This window comes from Pelecanus crispus, chromosome Z, assembly GCF_030463565.1.
Source record: "Pelecanus crispus isolate bPelCri1 chromosome Z, bPelCri1.pri, whole genome shotgun sequence".
NCBI classification, from domain to species: domain Eukaryota; kingdom Metazoa; phylum Chordata; class Aves; order Pelecaniformes; family Pelecanidae; genus Pelecanus; species Pelecanus crispus.
In genome coordinates this window covers 27,309,228-27,326,727 of record NC_134676.1, presented here as the reverse complement: position 1 = coordinate 27,326,727, position 17,500 = coordinate 27,309,228, and the positions used below count along the sequence as shown (strand labels likewise).

The 17,500-nt window shown below is 35.4% G+C and overlaps 1 protein-coding gene across 5 annotated transcripts in view; it reads right to left on the bottom strand.

The window, feature by feature from the left end:
- AP3B1 (adaptor related protein complex 3 subunit beta 1) overlaps nucleotides 1-17,500 on the bottom strand; it is a 171,790-nt gene that overhangs the window by 46,622 nt on the left and 107,668 nt on the right. For 4 of the 5 annotated variants that reach the window (XM_075725902.1, XM_075725906.1, XM_075725904.1 and 1 more), the window contains 2 exons: nucleotides 10,282-10,354; nucleotides 8,756-8,862 (listed from right to left, as the gene is read on the bottom strand). In XM_075725902.1, the coding sequence (XP_075582017.1) occupies nucleotides 8,756-8,862; nucleotides 10,282-10,354 (180 nt within the window). Of the gene's footprint in view, nucleotides 1-8,755; nucleotides 8,863-10,281; nucleotides 10,355-15,526; nucleotides 15,539-17,500 lie in introns of all 5 variants that reach the window. The other variant, XM_075725903.1, reaches the window with a different exon arrangement.

Sequence of the window (17,500 nt, the reverse complement as noted above, 5' to 3'; positions counted from 1 at the left end):
ACTTTGTGAAATACTGTCTTTTGAAAATTCAAGTATATATGGTTGCATATACTTCGAAAGTTTTAGATAAGGGGTAAACATAGACATTTTTAAATAGACTATTATAAAAGCTGGATCTTTGAAGTTAAAAGAGAATAGAAGGGACTTGAAAACTAGCAACTGAGAACAGGAGTCTCTGAGCAATTCCAGAGTACTTATTTGCACAGAGAGATAATTTGGAAGACTTTGCCACAATGATTCGCTACTTCAAATCAAGAAATTACGAAGTTAAGAAATAACGTTCCATTTAGAATGTTATCTGGCTTCCTCTTATTACAAAGCTGTTTCTATTTGATATGTTTACTTACAAGTCAGAAATTTAAAAGGAAAATCCTAAGAAGAGGTGATGAAAACTTTACTTTGCAATGTATTTTTACATTTATACATGTACTACCGATGTACTTGGCACTGCACAAGATGGGACTGTGTGAAAGCATTCATTATACCAACTTTTAAATTACACCAACTTTTAAATTATACCAACTAATGCAACTGCAGCACACATATAGTCACAATAGGATGTTAAAGTCAGATTGCATCTGATATATATTGATTTATAAACTAAAATTAATTTTCAGATGTTAAGAATATCACATAAAATGAGTGGGGATAATGTAAAGGGAAACTTTAAAACAGTGTTTTCTAAAAATTCAATATAATTTTAAGGTTGTTTATAGAAACTGGCTAAAATAATCAACTGCAAAAGAGTAACAGAAATAAATCTTTAATCACAAAGTTCAAAGCAGTCATCTACATGGCTAGCATATATAGCTATAATATAAAAGTAAGCCTGAAGGTTTTCAGTACAGCACAGTATTAAATTTATCAATGTAACAGTTGCTGTCATCGTAGCTGGCATACTATCTTATTAGACACACTGTTGATCAAGTGTTGTTACAACAACAACAACAAAAACTGTGCTGCACAGAGTCTTCATGTTTAAGTACCACAATTAAGAACAGAGAAATGCAGTTCATTCATTACAGAACCTTTTCAGGAAGTTGATTTTTTCTAATTCTTATTGTAATTGCATTGTTCTAATCCTGTATTATAAAGGCAGCTGCTTGCCTATCATTTGTACTTTCCTCGTTAATCCTGACTCAGTGAATTAACCTTTAATTACAGCCGTTAAAATTGAAATGAGCCTCTTGTCTGGCTGGGGCTGCCCCTTTCCAGTGCATGAGACTGATGAAAATTTTTAGGGTCAATGAATATGTCCCATGTCATGTCTGATAGATGCTAAAGATGTGAGGAGGTAAATGTTACCTTAGAAAGATGTGGTTGAAATTTTTAAGAGCTAGGTTTTATTGACAAAATAAATAAATAAAAAAATAAAGCTTAGGTTACCTCTCTCTTCTGTCTGAGTTACACAGCATAACACACATACAGACACACTCTGTTTTACATACATTACCACACTACATATTTAAAGAATAACTTACGGAATCATCATCATGCATTACACATGCTTGTTTTTAAACACCTAGCACCAGCCCTGTTTACAGCAGTCCAATTTTAAGCAGAATAATTTATGTATTTTTCATGTTGGAAAGAAAAAGAAGCATTACTTTAAATTCTCTCATAGATCTAAGCATTTAATTCTCAAACAAGTTAGACTAGTTTTAAGGACAGTGCTGACTTTTAATGGAGGGCAAAAAAGATCAAGGGTCTCCTCACAGAAACTTATCTAAAAGGAGTTTCTTTTTTGCAATACCCCCCATTTAATGTTTATTTTATAAGTAGGATTTTAATATTATAATTGCCATTTACTGTGCAATTTTAGCACTTTTATTTTTAAATATAATATTTGAATATTGGTTTAATCTTTTTCACTCCAAGATAACAAAACAGCAAAACAGCATTGTTTCAGGAGCATTACTGTTCATCAAAGACCTGGTTACTCAGAATACTATTTAACATACAAGTTACTAACTAATTGTACATTATATTTATATAATTTATGACATATATATAACGTATATCATGCATACTTTATATATAAAAACATAAATAAAAGACTCAATCTGGAGAATGTCTAGTACTGAAACACACAGTAATCAAATAAATCAATGAGATTATACATAGTAATAATATAATATACCTCTCAGACTGGGCATACTATTATTTGGGCCAGTCTTGTATCAGAAACTTGTTTCTGACTCAGCAGAAAGATCATATTTGAACTTCCAAACTAAATTTTCTAGTGTATTTGAAGTTGAAGGTTCTTAATCCTTAAGTGTAGAGCTTGTTAAGTATTAATGCATTTAATAAACATAAGACAGGTAGTTGTAAGGCTTGAACACTAATAAAAATCACCAATATTCATAAATGGATTTCTAATTAAAGAATAAAGGCGAAGCGACACCTTAAAAAAATACTGTCATAGCAGGTTTTTTTTTTTTTTCAAGCTATCATTTTTAAAAGTGTGTGGAAGCAATTTCAGAAAGGATGTTATAGCTTTCAAATATTTGATGTAACACATATACTATGCTACCAATTTAAGAACACACTCTTATACAGCAAATTTATATAAACACAGAAAAATAAAATTAAGTATGCAGGACATCTTTGTTTCATTCCCCCCTCTGTCTTGGTAATGGTTAATATCTGCTGATGAGCAGCTACATTCATTTGTAGATCTCCAAGTGCTTTCCCAAGGTGAGTAAGCATCATTATCCTCATTTTTCAGATGGAAAACTAAAAGATTAAGTTACTCCCTCCAGATCACACAGCAAGTAGTAAGCCCAAAATAGAACTCATTTTCCATATGTAACACCCAGTTCCGTATCCACTGGAGCACGTCGCCTTCCCACAAGCATCAGTCACACCTAATCAGCTGCTTAGATGAATTTTGGGCGGCACTAAGAGAAAGTTGCCTTTTAACTCTTAATTTAAACTATGCCTTTTACTTCCTTCATAGGCACAAACTTTCCCAGACACCCTATTAACATATGATACTTGCAAAAAATGGTTTCAGTTAAGACTTATGCTAGTTACAAATCTTGTAGAGCATGGAGCAGAGGAAAATGGAGACAATACAGATACTTTAAACTGTTCCGCATGGAAAAAGCACCATCTTAAAAAATTAAGCTGGAGACAAAACTGTGCAGAACTCAAAATACATCTCTGCTCACTGTGCAAGTGTGGTCAGCAATGCAAACAAGTTACAAGGGCGTGTAGGGATAGGATACATGTAGACTATCTTGTGGCACACTATCCCCTTCACCTACCCCCAACAAACCTTCCAAATTTCAATCTTTATATAAAAAGGTGGGCTTCAGAAGAAGTATAATGAAAACATATAATGCATAGGAAAAAGCTCTCCTGTTATGAGACACCAAAATGATATGACATTTCTTATAGGAAGCTGAAAAACAAGAAGGCAAATAAAACTGTATCAAGGATACCATAAGCCTGTGTTATCCTAACACAAAACCATAAAAACATCTGATAAAAGAGAAGATGTGGCTAACATTGAAAACCGATTTAAAAGAACCATCTTTCGTCAGAGTAAAAAATTTTAGAAGTGTCCTAAGAGAGACTGGATATATTTACAGATATCTAAAACTAGTTACTTAAAAACCAACGGTAGTTCATCAAAATCTCTCTGAGAACACAGGGCAGAAGAGTACCAAGAATCCAATCGAACCACCACATGCACTCCACTGCTATCACAACTGATTGCACTACATCTCTTTCATGACATTAACAAGCTAATGTTTCTTCTGATACAGCCTTTCCTGAGGTAAGAACTCAGACCAGAGCTTATATAAATGATAAATGTATCTAGTTACAGAATAATTACTGCTAACAAAGCTCTGAAAAAATAAAACTCATGAAGTTGAGTGCATACCAGTATAACTATTTGGAAGAACTACTGTTCATTCTCTACTGTAGGACTTTGAAAATCCTTAAGCACCTCATGCTAACCCTTCCTGCAAGCTGCATACCCAGCTAGAGCCATGGTATAATGCATTATTGCAATCCTTGTGTTCCCGGTACTTCTAAGAAGAGATCCTTCAGACAGGAAAATAATATACTTCAGAGTCAGTCTTAACACTTGCTATAGTGGAACTAGAAACAGCCTAAATGGAAGAAACAACCTAAGTGATAAGAAAATTTTCCCCTGGAAAGACTACCTCGACAACTTAGAAATTAAAATACCATTTAAGGTGTTCTCCTATTCTGAAATTATCTCTAGCTGAATATTGAGGGAGCTCATGTTTACTGTTTCTCAAGGAATTCTGTAAGTGTGCTCAATTTGAAATTAAAGGTATTTATCACCTGGTTTGACAGGTCTGCAGCTCGACCTTGACTTTTGTCAAAAGCTATTATTTCTGCTCTATGCATCACCACTCTAAAAAAGTTCTCAAAGTGGATCTCAGTCAAAAGTTCTGTAGAAGACATGAGACAGAAAACAAGATGATTTACTCCTCCCTAAACAGTTTCTGTGGAACTCCAAGTAGTAGGAAACAATAAAAACATATCATTGGTAGTAGCTACTATCAAGAGAATACACTGAACATGCCGAATAAAACCTTAGTAAGTAAAGCGGTACCACTTCTACAATTAGACCATAATTTTAAATGCACAGTAATTAATGGCAACAATAAATTGAATGTTTCTTGAATGTTTCTAGGGATGGGGTCTCCACTACCTCTCTGGGTAACCTGTTCCAGTGCTTCACCACCCTCACTGAAAAAAATTTCTTCCTTATATCCAGTCTAAATCTATTCTTCTTTAGTTTAAAACCATTACTCCTTGTCCTGTCACAACAGGCCTTGCTAAAAAGATTGTCCCCATCCTTCCTATAGGCCCCCTTTAAGTACTGAAAGGCCGCAATAAGGTCTCCTTGCAGCCTCCTCTTCTCCAGGCTGAACAACCCCAACTGTTTCAGCCTGTCCTCATAGGAGAGGTGCTCTAGCCCTTGGATCATTTTGGTGGCCTCCTCTGGACCCTCTCCAACAGTTCCATGTCCTTCTTGTGCTGAGGGCTGCAGAGGTGGACGCAGTACTCCAGGAGAGTTGCATCAAATATTTTTATAAGTACCTCCTCACTACAACATGAGTTCTCCCCTCTTTTGCTACATGCTTTTATCATGAACTTCTCATATCCACCCTTGACTTTTTCCCCAAATTAGCCTCTATTTCCGGACAGGGGAAACAATCTTCTCCCCTCAAATCCTACTCAACTCAGCTCATACTCCCACACACTTTTTGGCCCATCCAACTGCTGCTACTGTCAGAGCTCATATCCAGCTGTCAATTCTCCCTTGCATTATCACTGTTCTGAAACATAACAAATTTCTTGCTACCAAAGAAGTATTTCCTTCTCAATAACTTTATTTTTAAAATTATGTGTCATCTTTACCAGTAAATTATCATATGCAGCATACTCAGGGCTCTACACATTTAGGAAAGCAGATGCTTGTACATTTTTACCACCTAAAATCCTAATGAGAAAAAAAACAGGTGGTTTAGCTTTTTTTTCTCATCAGCTGTGTGATGGGTAGGAACAGATGATCACTCCCCTCTTTGGCTTCTCTCTGATACCATAGCTCTCCTCTTCCTCCTCTCACCATTCCTGCTCAAAATATTATTTCCTGCAGCAGGTTATAACCCTCCCTGTCCTTATGTCATTCATGAGTTTCGCTTTCAATTCCCTCTTCTCTCACTTTATAACCTCCCTTTAGGGGACAACACCTATTTCCAGTGTTTTCAGATAACTGCTTTACACTGACAGCTTGCAGCTTCCTCTTGCCTCCTATTTTTCATTGGCACTGCACCTTCAAGTATCTTTCAAGCCTGCAAATGTATCCACTTAAGACTCAATCGACTCCAAATGCAGAGTTTCCCCAAGCACTTAGGTCCGCCTTCTCTTGCGTGCACACCCCAAAAAGCCCCATAGTAGCCTCTGGCGACCTCAGTTACCTGGTTTGGTTGAGCCATCTGAAGATGGACTGCAGGTACAAGGACAGAAGCATGCACAAGGATTTATTATGTGTTGCATCCAGTTGGAAGTTATCCATGAATTACCAGAGAATTTTGTTTTTTCCTGGAACAAACTATAATATGCGTGTGTGTGTTTATATGAAGGGGAAATGTGCTATATGTAAACATGAACCATAAAAACAAATGTGCCACAGGACAAAGCATCAGGTTGTGCACTGTAGTTTCTACTCAAGGACATTTTGGGTTTGTAGGTTTAAAGAGAACCATACCATTACTGTAAAACCATTCTTGTATTATGTTTTCTACAATGTTCAGCTGCTATGAATTTGGAGTTACAAGTTTTCTAAAAGCTGTATCCAATTACAGTGCTGAATGATTTGAATAATAGACTGTCTGATATATTCCAAGATAAGTGGCTGCTGCCTTTCTTTGATATTAGGGTCATATACTGTACTTATCTATTTTTACTCCATGCTCTCCATTGCCTAGTAATAAATTAATTTCTCACTGTTAGTTTGGCATGTGCCCTACAGTTAAATTCATTTTCTCTCCCATTGAAAGAAGAAAAAGTTTTCTGAAGTATGACACTATCCTCCTTATTTTTAGAATTAGTCATCACAGATTAAATTCAAAATACTATTTTAAGAGGGACACTCTCACATAAAGTCTTAAAAGCTGTTTTCATATTTTCATTTTTAGAAAATTACCTGATAGTGCTGAACAACACGTGACAGTAGTTATATAACTACTTGCACACAAGACTTTTTACAATACATGGCTATCATTTGAAAGAACAGTTTTTTAACCGTAGTGTTTAATTTTTGTTGCTTCCTGGTCCACAAAACTCAGCAAAGGATCTCATGTACATCTGCAATTATTATCAATGGCAATGAGAGTTGAGCTTAGATCTGACAACAGAATACAGACCAAAACATGTAATCACTATCCAGGCAGCAACAATTAGTTCTTCGGTGATTTGGGCTGTTTCCAGAGCAGGGAGTATGAGGAAATGTTCCAGCTTCTTTGCTGGTTACATGTTTTACCAGGAATGCAGCCGTAGCAAGAAAGAGGCATTTTGCAGAATCAACCCTTTCATGCAGAACTTCTTCCACTGTTTAGCCTACACCTTCTAGCTCTTTCTATCTAACACCTCTATTTCATTGCATTTTGAAGAATGGGGAGAAACAATTTAGCAAATGAATAGTGGCAATCATGAGGAAAGCAAGCATGAATGTGGGAGAGGAACATGTGTTCATGTACTGCAGATGATGAAAGGACTAAAGACATTGGCAAACAGGGTGTTCTCAAGCATCTGATGTTACTGATTGCTATCTTTAACTTACCCTCCAAGATGATAATTGTGAAGTAAAGCACAGACACCACAATCATTCTTAAGCTAACCCAGAGCCAAGAAAACAGATGATTGCCTGTGTTTTGAGGTGTCACAGCGATAAAGGATGGCAAAGAAGCAATTGTGGGATTGCAACCACAGGAATAACAACACAGTTGTAGTTAAACTCGGGCTTGGCACCTAACGCTGCATGTTGCACTGCAAAATAACATGGAAGAGAATTTTTGGCATTTGCAGACTGTGTGACAGGTGAACGACTACGCATCAGGTAAAGTGACTGCATGTCCACAGATTTTTACTGCTCTGCTTGAAATTTTCTTAGATAAGACTAATATCCAAAACATTATCTGAAAGTCTGCCTTTTCAACACCAAATTTTAAAGCCTGTAAACGTGAAACTGAATCATCAGCTAAGGTCTTTTATTTCTTGAGTCAAATCATTCATGCACCTTCTTTATGTAAGAAGTATTTGATTTTGCAAATGTATTTCTCCCAAAGCCAGCACAAAGTACTTTACCAGCAATTCTTAAAGTTGCAGTGAGGGTTTTCTATACCAGCCTCATTAGAAACCATGCTAGGCTAAAAAATGCCTGTGCCTCTGATATTTTTCCTGGTCACCCCCATCCACTTTCACAAGGATAAGTATCCTATGTTGTACTGCTGCAATTCCTAATTAAATTGCACATCTAAACTGGACACATAAAATGACTAAAAAAACCCACCAACCAAAAAAAGAACACAAACTACTATCCTTTCCCCCAACAAAGGAATGCCCTCTACCTCCATGACTTTGCTAACCTTAATTACATCTATAGTTTTGAGATTCCCTAATGGAAAGTGCTACAAAGCAGAAAGCACTAACAGAATGAATCATGACACATACTGATACAGCACTGATTGTAAATCTATACCCTTTTTATTTGCACCCAGGGGCTATGCTTCATATATTCATGAAAAATTACTTCCAAGTAGCAAAACGTCATAATTGGAGGCACGTATGGTAAACAAACACTCTGAGAATTAACAGGTATTGTAGTTTATTTTTGATAGTGTAGCAACTAGATGACTTGAAAGATTTGCATAGTTTGGATACTTAATTTGTGAATTAAAGTTTCCCTGAGGCCAAGAAAAAAACAGATTGAGAGAGAAGGTTAAAAATCCTTGAAGGCATCTTTCTCAGACATGCAATATTCATACTTTTCTCCGCGTTTCAGAATCTAATTATTACAGATCAAAAAAAGCTGCCAGACTTGCATGTAAACCAGAATTTCATACAAGACCTTTATAGGTGAAAGAACTTAAAAAAAAAATCACTTTAATGACTGCCTCAAAAACACATGAAATGTTTAAATTAAGACACTCCCCCCCACACATATATATACCCCCACCCACCCCAATTTTTAAAGGCTACTTACATCAATGACTGATGAACTCAACAGACTTAATCCCTCTAGGTCTGCTGTTAAACTTGGGGACAAAACAGCCGCTGTAGGAACTGCCACAGGAGTTGGCACAGGACAGACTAGAAGTAAAAAGGCAATTGATACTTAACTTTAAAAAATTTAAAATACTGGGAAGGACAATAACCTATTAAGTGTAAAAAGTTTTTACATCTTGATCCAATTATTTTATCCTTGTATATATGTTTCTTAATAGCAGAAAATTATTTTTTCAGACATACAGCCCCAATACTCAAAATAAACAATGAAAATACAAATAAAACTGATATATGTATAGCCCACTTTATTTACATTGTCCTGGTTTTGGCTGGGATAGAGTTAATTTTCTTCCTAGTAGCAGGCATAGTGCTATGTTTTGGATTTAGGATGAGAAGAATGTTGATAACACACTGATGTTTTAGTTGTTGCTAAGTACTGCTTATGCTAGTCAAGGACTTTTCAGCTTCCCATGCTTTGCCAGGTACACAAGAAACTGGGAGGGGGCACAGCCAGAATAGTTGACCCAAACTGACCAAAGGGCTATTCCATACCATGTGATGTCATGCTCAGTATAGAAACTGGGGGGGGTTGGCCGGGGGGCAGCAATCGCTGCTTGTGGACTGGCTGGGTATCGGTCAGCAGGTAATGAGCAATTGCATTGTACATCACTTGCTTTGTATATTATTATCACTGTTATTATTATATTGTTATTATTACTACTACTATTTAACTTTATTTCAATTATTAAACTGTTCTTATCTCAACCCAGGAGTGTTTCTCATTCTTACTCTTCCAATTCTCTCCCTCGTCCCATTGGGGCAGGGGGAGTGAGCGAGCGGCTGCATGGTGCTTAGTTGCTGTCTGGGGTTAAACCATGACAACATTAAAAATATTTTGTCCTCCTTTCCCATTTTTTCCTCTATTTTAACGTTCAGTCTGATCCATACTGTGTGTTTTCATTTACAAGTTATGTGCAAAGTGCATATTAATGCAAATCTAGTATGTGTTGCACCTATAGAAATAACTGTGAAGAATGGCACTACAAAGCATATCCAAAACCCAATCCCAGCTTTACCCTACCCTTCCAAGATTACATTTTAATCTGTTCTTCAAAACTGTGATTTTTGGTATCTTATTATAGTGCCACAATTGGTTCATAGGTTGCACAGATGTTGTACAAGCAACATCCATTGGCACCTGAGAAAGTAAGCCCACTTTAACAGGAAAGAAGTCCAGACATATAAAAACTCTCAAAATAAATGTTTTACATACCAATACATTCTAAATTTTGAAACTATTTCTCAGTTCTAAAACAAACAAAATCACATATTGTAATAATTGTGCTTAAAAATAAGCTGATAGTCTAAGCAATTTTTTTTTTTTTGTCAGGAAGTTGGTATGATGAATGAACATTATCAATGTTTCAGACATTTAAAATTCATTGAATTAACTGACTGGAATTTATGCAATGGGAAAAACGAGGCTTTAATCAAGATACTTACAATCATCTAAATCTAAGAGAAACACGTCTTGTTTATTTGGAGCTTTTCTATCTTGTATTGTTTTTTCTTCTTTCTGTCAAAATACATGAATATTTCATAATTTATCATATCAAGAAAATAAAAGTCTTTAATACTTTCACAAAACAAAGTCTATTTTCTCTGCTGTAAAAGAAAAATGTATCCATTTTCAGGGCTCAGCATTCAGAGAATTGACTTTGTGGGAAACATTTCTTTGTACAGGTAAGCTGAACCTAAACTCCACATGTGAGTTACATTTACTCTTCTGAAGCGCATGTTTTCATTTAATAATAGTTGCTACTGAAAGAAAACTTCATGACAGATCAGACACTTCTGTTGACACCATTAAAATACAGATAGAAGCACTTTTTTTTTTTTAAACACAAAAGACTTGGGTACTAACATTTCTGTTTCCATATGAAAAACAGGACAAAATCCATTCAACAAGAAAGTAGTGTTATTTGCACTTAATCTAAAAGTATGGAATCCTTTCCCATCATCTACTGGGATTTTACTTAATTGATGGACAAATAACAAAAAGTTGATTTTTGTCACCAAAAAAGTTTCAATTTTAAGCCTTAAGATGAGTTCTAATAGTAAGGATTGGCAGTACTTTAAGTAAAGAGTAGAGCAGTAATAGAGTAATCTCAGTGCCTTGGCAAACAGAATATTTCGACTAAAGTTGTTTCAACACAGCTAAATAAGAAGTTCTAAACAAATCTAATAACAATGAGTGCTGGTCATACCTACAGAACACATCCAGACAGTGATGATTCAAGACAGCATTTAGCGTGTCACAGCTCAATATGGGCTCCCAACAGGGCGTTTCAGTAAAAAGGACTGATCTTTGGATGTAGCCAGAACCTGGACACGTTACCCGCTGGACGCTCATCAGTTTGTCATCACGCTACTCCTACCCACTCTTAAGCATCCTTTGTCTGGATTGGCTGAAGAACTCTTCTGCCTTTGCTCTCTCTGGCTTACTCACCGGACAGAAGGATTTGGCATTCTTTCAGAGAATTTGTCAACTGCCTGTAGACCTTAAGATATTGCTCACTACCCAAGGTATTGTAAGGAATTTAAACATAGTCTTTCCAGGAGTCTCACTTCTGTGAACCTTCTAGTTTACCAGTTTCCGCTTCAACAGCAAGTGACAGCCAAATGCATATACATATATTACTCTTTTACCTTTTCTAATAAATGAGCAGGTCTAAATAAATCAGTAAAACTCTGTATGCCAATCCAGGCCTCCATTTCTTGAGCATTACTTGCAAACTGTCACAGTCTCTTCAGGCACTCAGGGTACAACTTCCTACAGAACATCCTTGATGTTCTCTCAGAAACTCAGCAGCTAGAATCACTTTGACTATCACCATAGAATAAAATGACCCCTCTTTTCTAGAGGTGCATTCCCTTTCTTCTAGTCTCTTAGCCTCATGGTCAGTTGCAAACTAACAATAATACCAAGTCTACTTTTCTCCAATATGGAAGGAATTCCATGGTTCCCTCCAAAGAACATGGAAGAAACTAGTTAATGCTCTCACTATTTGATGTTAATGACTAATCGCTGTTGATGTTAATGACTATCAGGCTTGACTTGAGCCAAAAATCACATTGCTCATAATTTTCTTCGAATAAACCCATGGCTTAAATAGACAGTAGTCACTTAAGCAATCATTACAGATGTGCTTTACATATTCTGGTAAGAGAAGAATCTTGTGGACAGAGAAGAATGGAAGTCACTAGAATTATTTTTAAATCAACATACTTCAATGGTCCTTATCGTTATGGTATTTGAGTGTTCTGCTGTCACTGATTTATATGAAACACAAAACACCTCTGGACAACGGGAATACTACAAAATACATTTAAAATGGTGCTGATGTTATTCTATTCCTTATATGTCTTGTCCAGAATTAGTGAGAGACTCTGCTGCAGAACCTGCTCTCTTGAGTTCCATTCTGGTCACAACTACCAGACTTTATTTTTATCTTCCAGTGTGATTATTGGCAAGTTATCAAGCTTCTTTTGGCTATTTTTTTTTTAAATATGTGAAATAAGGATAAATAGAATACTTCATAAGCTACAGGTTCCAGTTGAATTAAAGTCTATAAAAAGTGGCTCACCCACACGAGAGGCTATAGCACAAGGATGAAAATGTTGAACATGCTTCAGTTCTGCCAATGGCAGCATTGCTAGTCACGAAGTTCAAAAAAATTAGAAGTCAGAGCCAAGAAATCCTCTTACTGATAATCTGTTTATTGAAGACTATTAAGATAGAACATACTATGTCACCAATAGCACCAATAGTATGCTTCCGTTTGTTTTTTCTGTTATTTATTTTGCCATTCAAAAGTAGTTACTAAGGACATATCACAAAGCTTGATATGTAATTTTGTAAGATAAAATGCATTTCTGCACTGATATTATTTTGCATCTACTACATAATTCATCTTTAAAAATGGGGAAAAAATCCTTCAAGAGAATTTATTTCTTATACTTCAAAATAAAACAGTATGGTCCTAAGATAAGGCACAAGTACAGACTCATTACATCAAGATAATGCATGGTAAGAGAAACGTCCACTGCACACTTTATCAGAATACTGTACATGAGTTTACTGTAAACAAACAAACAAACAAGCAAAAACACAAGAAAAAAACCCAAAACCCAACCCAACCCAACCATCTGGGAAACGCAAAATCACAAGCTAAGTCAAGATAAAGCTAATGTTAAAGTATGATCACGTCTGTTTTTCTACTTCAGTCAAGTGTGACAAGCTTAAGTAAATACGCAGCTACTTATATGTGTATGTATGCGTACTATATATACACATACACAAATATTTTCACATTTATATTTCTATATAGGGATATATATATATTAATTGTCTGTAATTCTGTACAAAACACCAAGGAAATCTATTTACATGGGTCTTGCCTATTACAAACATGATTATTTTTTAATTTGTTTTTTCCAAGAAAAAAAAATTGATTGGCTTTCTAGGAATAATAAATAGCCAATGACTGGAACAAACACTACCAACAGATATTTCTATTGAATGAAAAAAGCTCTGCATTCCAAATCAAGACAATAAAAAGGCTCTGACGTGTCTGGCATTTCTCTGTAACATAATTTTTCATCTTTTTTCTTAAAACTAAGTCTACAATATAACCCAAACAGTTTCCTACCAAGAGAGCCTACTACGGGAGAAGCAGAATACTAAACAAAGAAGTTAAGCTATATTCCATCAAACATTTTTCCATTTGCAATTCATCTTGGTAATAGAGATAGAACCTGGTAAATGCATATAGGACTTGAAGCAGGAGATTTCTCTTGCTCAATGCATAATTCATGTGCTCCGCCTGCAAAGTGTGTAAAATGAGAATTTCACACCACAGCATGAGCCATGGAGCTGCAGAGAAAAGGCAGATGAAATCATATTTTGCTGTGCGAATTTTATTTCTTATCCTCCCAATATTTATACAAAACCATCATTGACAATCCAAATGCATTGACAGATCACCCACTGTTTCCATTGTGTTAGCACTTGAAAAGAGATCAGGCAGAAAGATAGACAATTTGTTTTTGTATATTTTTTAAATAGTGGATCAGGTTTTTAACAGCTGAGTGACTGTATTATACTTGTATAAGGAGGTTAACAGTAGCTGATTTTAAAATCCCACTGTAGAGACATGTACTTATACATGCATCATCCTCAAATCTGCATTTTAGCTCTACAGTATTTACGCTTACAGTATAATATATATTTGAACACCTCAAACTATCCATATTTCAAAATGATATAAAACACTGCAGTACAAGAGAGTGACTTTTGCATTCACTGCAGCTCAATTACAGTGAACACAACAGCTTTGGCAAAATGATTCTTCAAGAGAAAAAATATGAAAGCATTAATAATATATTCAGGAAAAATGATCTGAAGTTTTTGTAACCTGTTTTAATGCTAGTAAACACATGGATGTATGCACAAATTAAGCTCCCGTGTGAGTGTAATCCAACCCTTTTTATTACGAAAATTCTGCTGAACATGGCAATGGTACCCAACAAAACCTATAGAATGGTAAACACCACCCAAAACTTCAGCTATGTAACATGGTTCATAATGTGTGACAAACTGAGAAACTATGAAAACAGAGCCTACTAACTACTCCTCTTATCAATATGTATTTCACTAAATCTTTTCAGTTTTATTCTAAAGGAAAGGAAATCCTAATGAACCATCTCCACATATACACTGACCAAATTAAGAATACCCTGTAGCAGAATAATATAAGCAATGGCTTCTCCAATAAAAATCTATCAGAATAAAAATGCATTTCTGAGAGCCTGGCTGAAACTGTCTGCTTCCTAGTTGGCCTGAAAAGAAGTCAGGTAGGAAGCAGAAATATTCCAAGATTTTCCTGGAAATAAAATGAACATGGGTGGTTTTTGTAAAATGTACCTTTACACAAGGTCTCTATAGAAGACTTTATCTATAATGTTCTTTGAAGTTTGTTAACAATTGCTTTTCTTTCCAGCTTGGAAGGCCTTATCTAGGTTATCATCAATTAGCTCCACTTATCATCACAAGGCTCAAAACAGGTCTCTCTCTCCCCCCCCCCCCCAAAAAAAATCTATTAAGCTAGTTAGTATAACAATCACCTTTCACACAAAATACCTGTGATTCTTCCCCCCACCCCCTCATCCAATTATGCTCCTGAATATAACCAAGTATGAGAAACACCTCAAGTATAAATGCATGGCTTAACATGGCTTAACTGGAAACTAACTTCATGGTCCTAGGGATTAATATAGTACACTGAAACAGTCCTCTATGTTCAAGAGTGTTAAATTAACTTCCTCCCTATCCCCTTCATGTATGACCATTGCTGTTCAGAGTCCATCAGCCATAGTTTGTTACCCTGACATTAAATGTGCTGATTTCTTAGTGAAAAAGAATTTAAGAGACATAGACATTTAGCTTTTTGCATAGCGAGCTTTATGCTGTCTTTTAAACCTCATTGCTTCTTTTCTTGCTGCCATGCATATAAACCCATTGCTATTTGTTTTAATATTGTTTCTGATGTTTAAAAGCTTTGCAATTTTTCAGTTCTACCCTTTGACTCTGATCAAGTCTTCTGTCAATTGCTTATAAATACTTCTTGTTCCTAACACGTTTTTTTAGGTGCTTCTTAATCAATTAAGACTTCAGGACTACTGCAACGTTCTTTCTCTTCTCTTAAAATGCAAGGGCTTGACAATTTTCCATTGACTTCAACAAAACAATCCCAGGCTCCTTGGACATATTATTATCATATTATTCAGTATATTTGACTTCACACACTCTTGATTGCTCTTTTAAAATACAAAAAGCTTCTTTATGCTAGTAGCCCACACATATCCTGTGAAAGAACCAGAACAGTTTAGATAACTGTAGTGGAAAGAAATCATGAACAATGGTGCTGATATCCTGAGAAAAAGGGACAAATGCAGCAGAGAGAAGACACTATTGTTTGAATATGGTTTTGCAGTGGCTGCTCAGAACTAAGGAGGTCAGAGTACCAATTACTTTCTGGTGAAAAAATGCTGTGCTAATATGCTAAGCTGCAAACTGTTAGAATTAATTCATGTCCCATCTAGCACCAAAGGAGTTTATTCTGAGACGATTTAGGTTACATTTGTTGTGCTACTGTTTTTTGGCAAGATCCAGTTTGGCTTCTCTACGAGAAAAAACTTTGACATAGGTGTGTTAGCCAGTGTGGTATTTGGGCAGCAAACAACAATCAAACCATGGAAACACACCTTCATTTCTCAAATGCTACGTGTCACTTCATCTTTTGTTCTACTTGGTAGAAGAAGGGAATAGATTAAAAGCTAAGGTTACAACTCAGAGTTCCTAGGTGGACCTATAAAGTTACAAAACAAAGACCACGTACAATGTAAGTTCAAGATTTAGAGAAATACAGAGCCTTACCTCCTCAATTAAAGGAAACACACCTAAACAGCTTAATAAAGTTACAGCCTTCCCTCTTAGCTGTTCAAAACACACCTATCCATCAGCTTCTACAGTTGCATCAGATGCAACAAATGTTTTCTGTTTTGACTGTTCAGCAACCTATACGTGAATACTAACAGAAATGTCTTGGCTTAATTTGAAAGGCATCAGAGAATCACTTAATTTTTCAAAACCACAGATCAGTACTACAATGGAAACTTCTGAGCTACAATTATACTCTTGATATTTTTATAAAACACATAGAAAGAAATGCCCAGGAAATATTTGATAACAGAACAATAATTTTCAGAAATTCTTTTGCTCTTCTACCTTAACAGATTTAGCATAAAGTTCCTCATTTATTTATTCTTTAAGTGAAAGGTAGGTAGAGAAACAGAAACCAGTTCATGTTATTAGCTTTAGCTCTATAATGCTAGCTTGCATATAATGGACTTTTAACCTCTTCACTAAGGTAAGCAATTAAAACTTAACTGACACATGAATGGCTCTGTCAAACACTTTTGCATCTTCACACACTTCCAAATCCAATTTAAAGAAGACATATTTGAAAGGTTGCTACTTCCTCAATGTTGTAAGAAAGCTAATAGAATTTGAAGTAACAGAACCCTTTATAAGCTTTATTCCTATCAAACAGAGAGAGCAATAAAAAGTCAATTACTCATTAAGAATATTAGTTCTACCAATCTAAGTATACACCTGAAGTATAGATGCATTAACTGCACTATTCTCAATTTTAATAGGAAATTTTAAAACCAAGCTAGTGGTTCTATTACAATGTCTTCAAACTCTTAAGAAACAATGTAGTAACATTTGTTTCTTGGTTTTGCTTCCTGTCAGACCCAGGTCCTGTACTAGTTATATTTTAAGATCCTATTTTAATATAATAATCTTTCCAAGTCAGGGTATTATTTTTGTGAACTACTGATGTACTATGCTTTCACCAGTTCAACAGTAATCAAAAAATAATTAGGTTCTATTATTCTTCATCTATCTGGAGTAAAAATAGAGTTAAAACCAAAATATGCTTTTTGTTATAAAATATTCTTACTTGCTTAAACTATCAAACTACTTTAGGATTGGTCTTTTTATGAAAGGTCAAAAATTTTTCAGAAATTCTGTTTTTTTAGATAACCGTAAAACCACTACCCATCTCCATTCCCACAGAAAGAAATGCATGTAGAC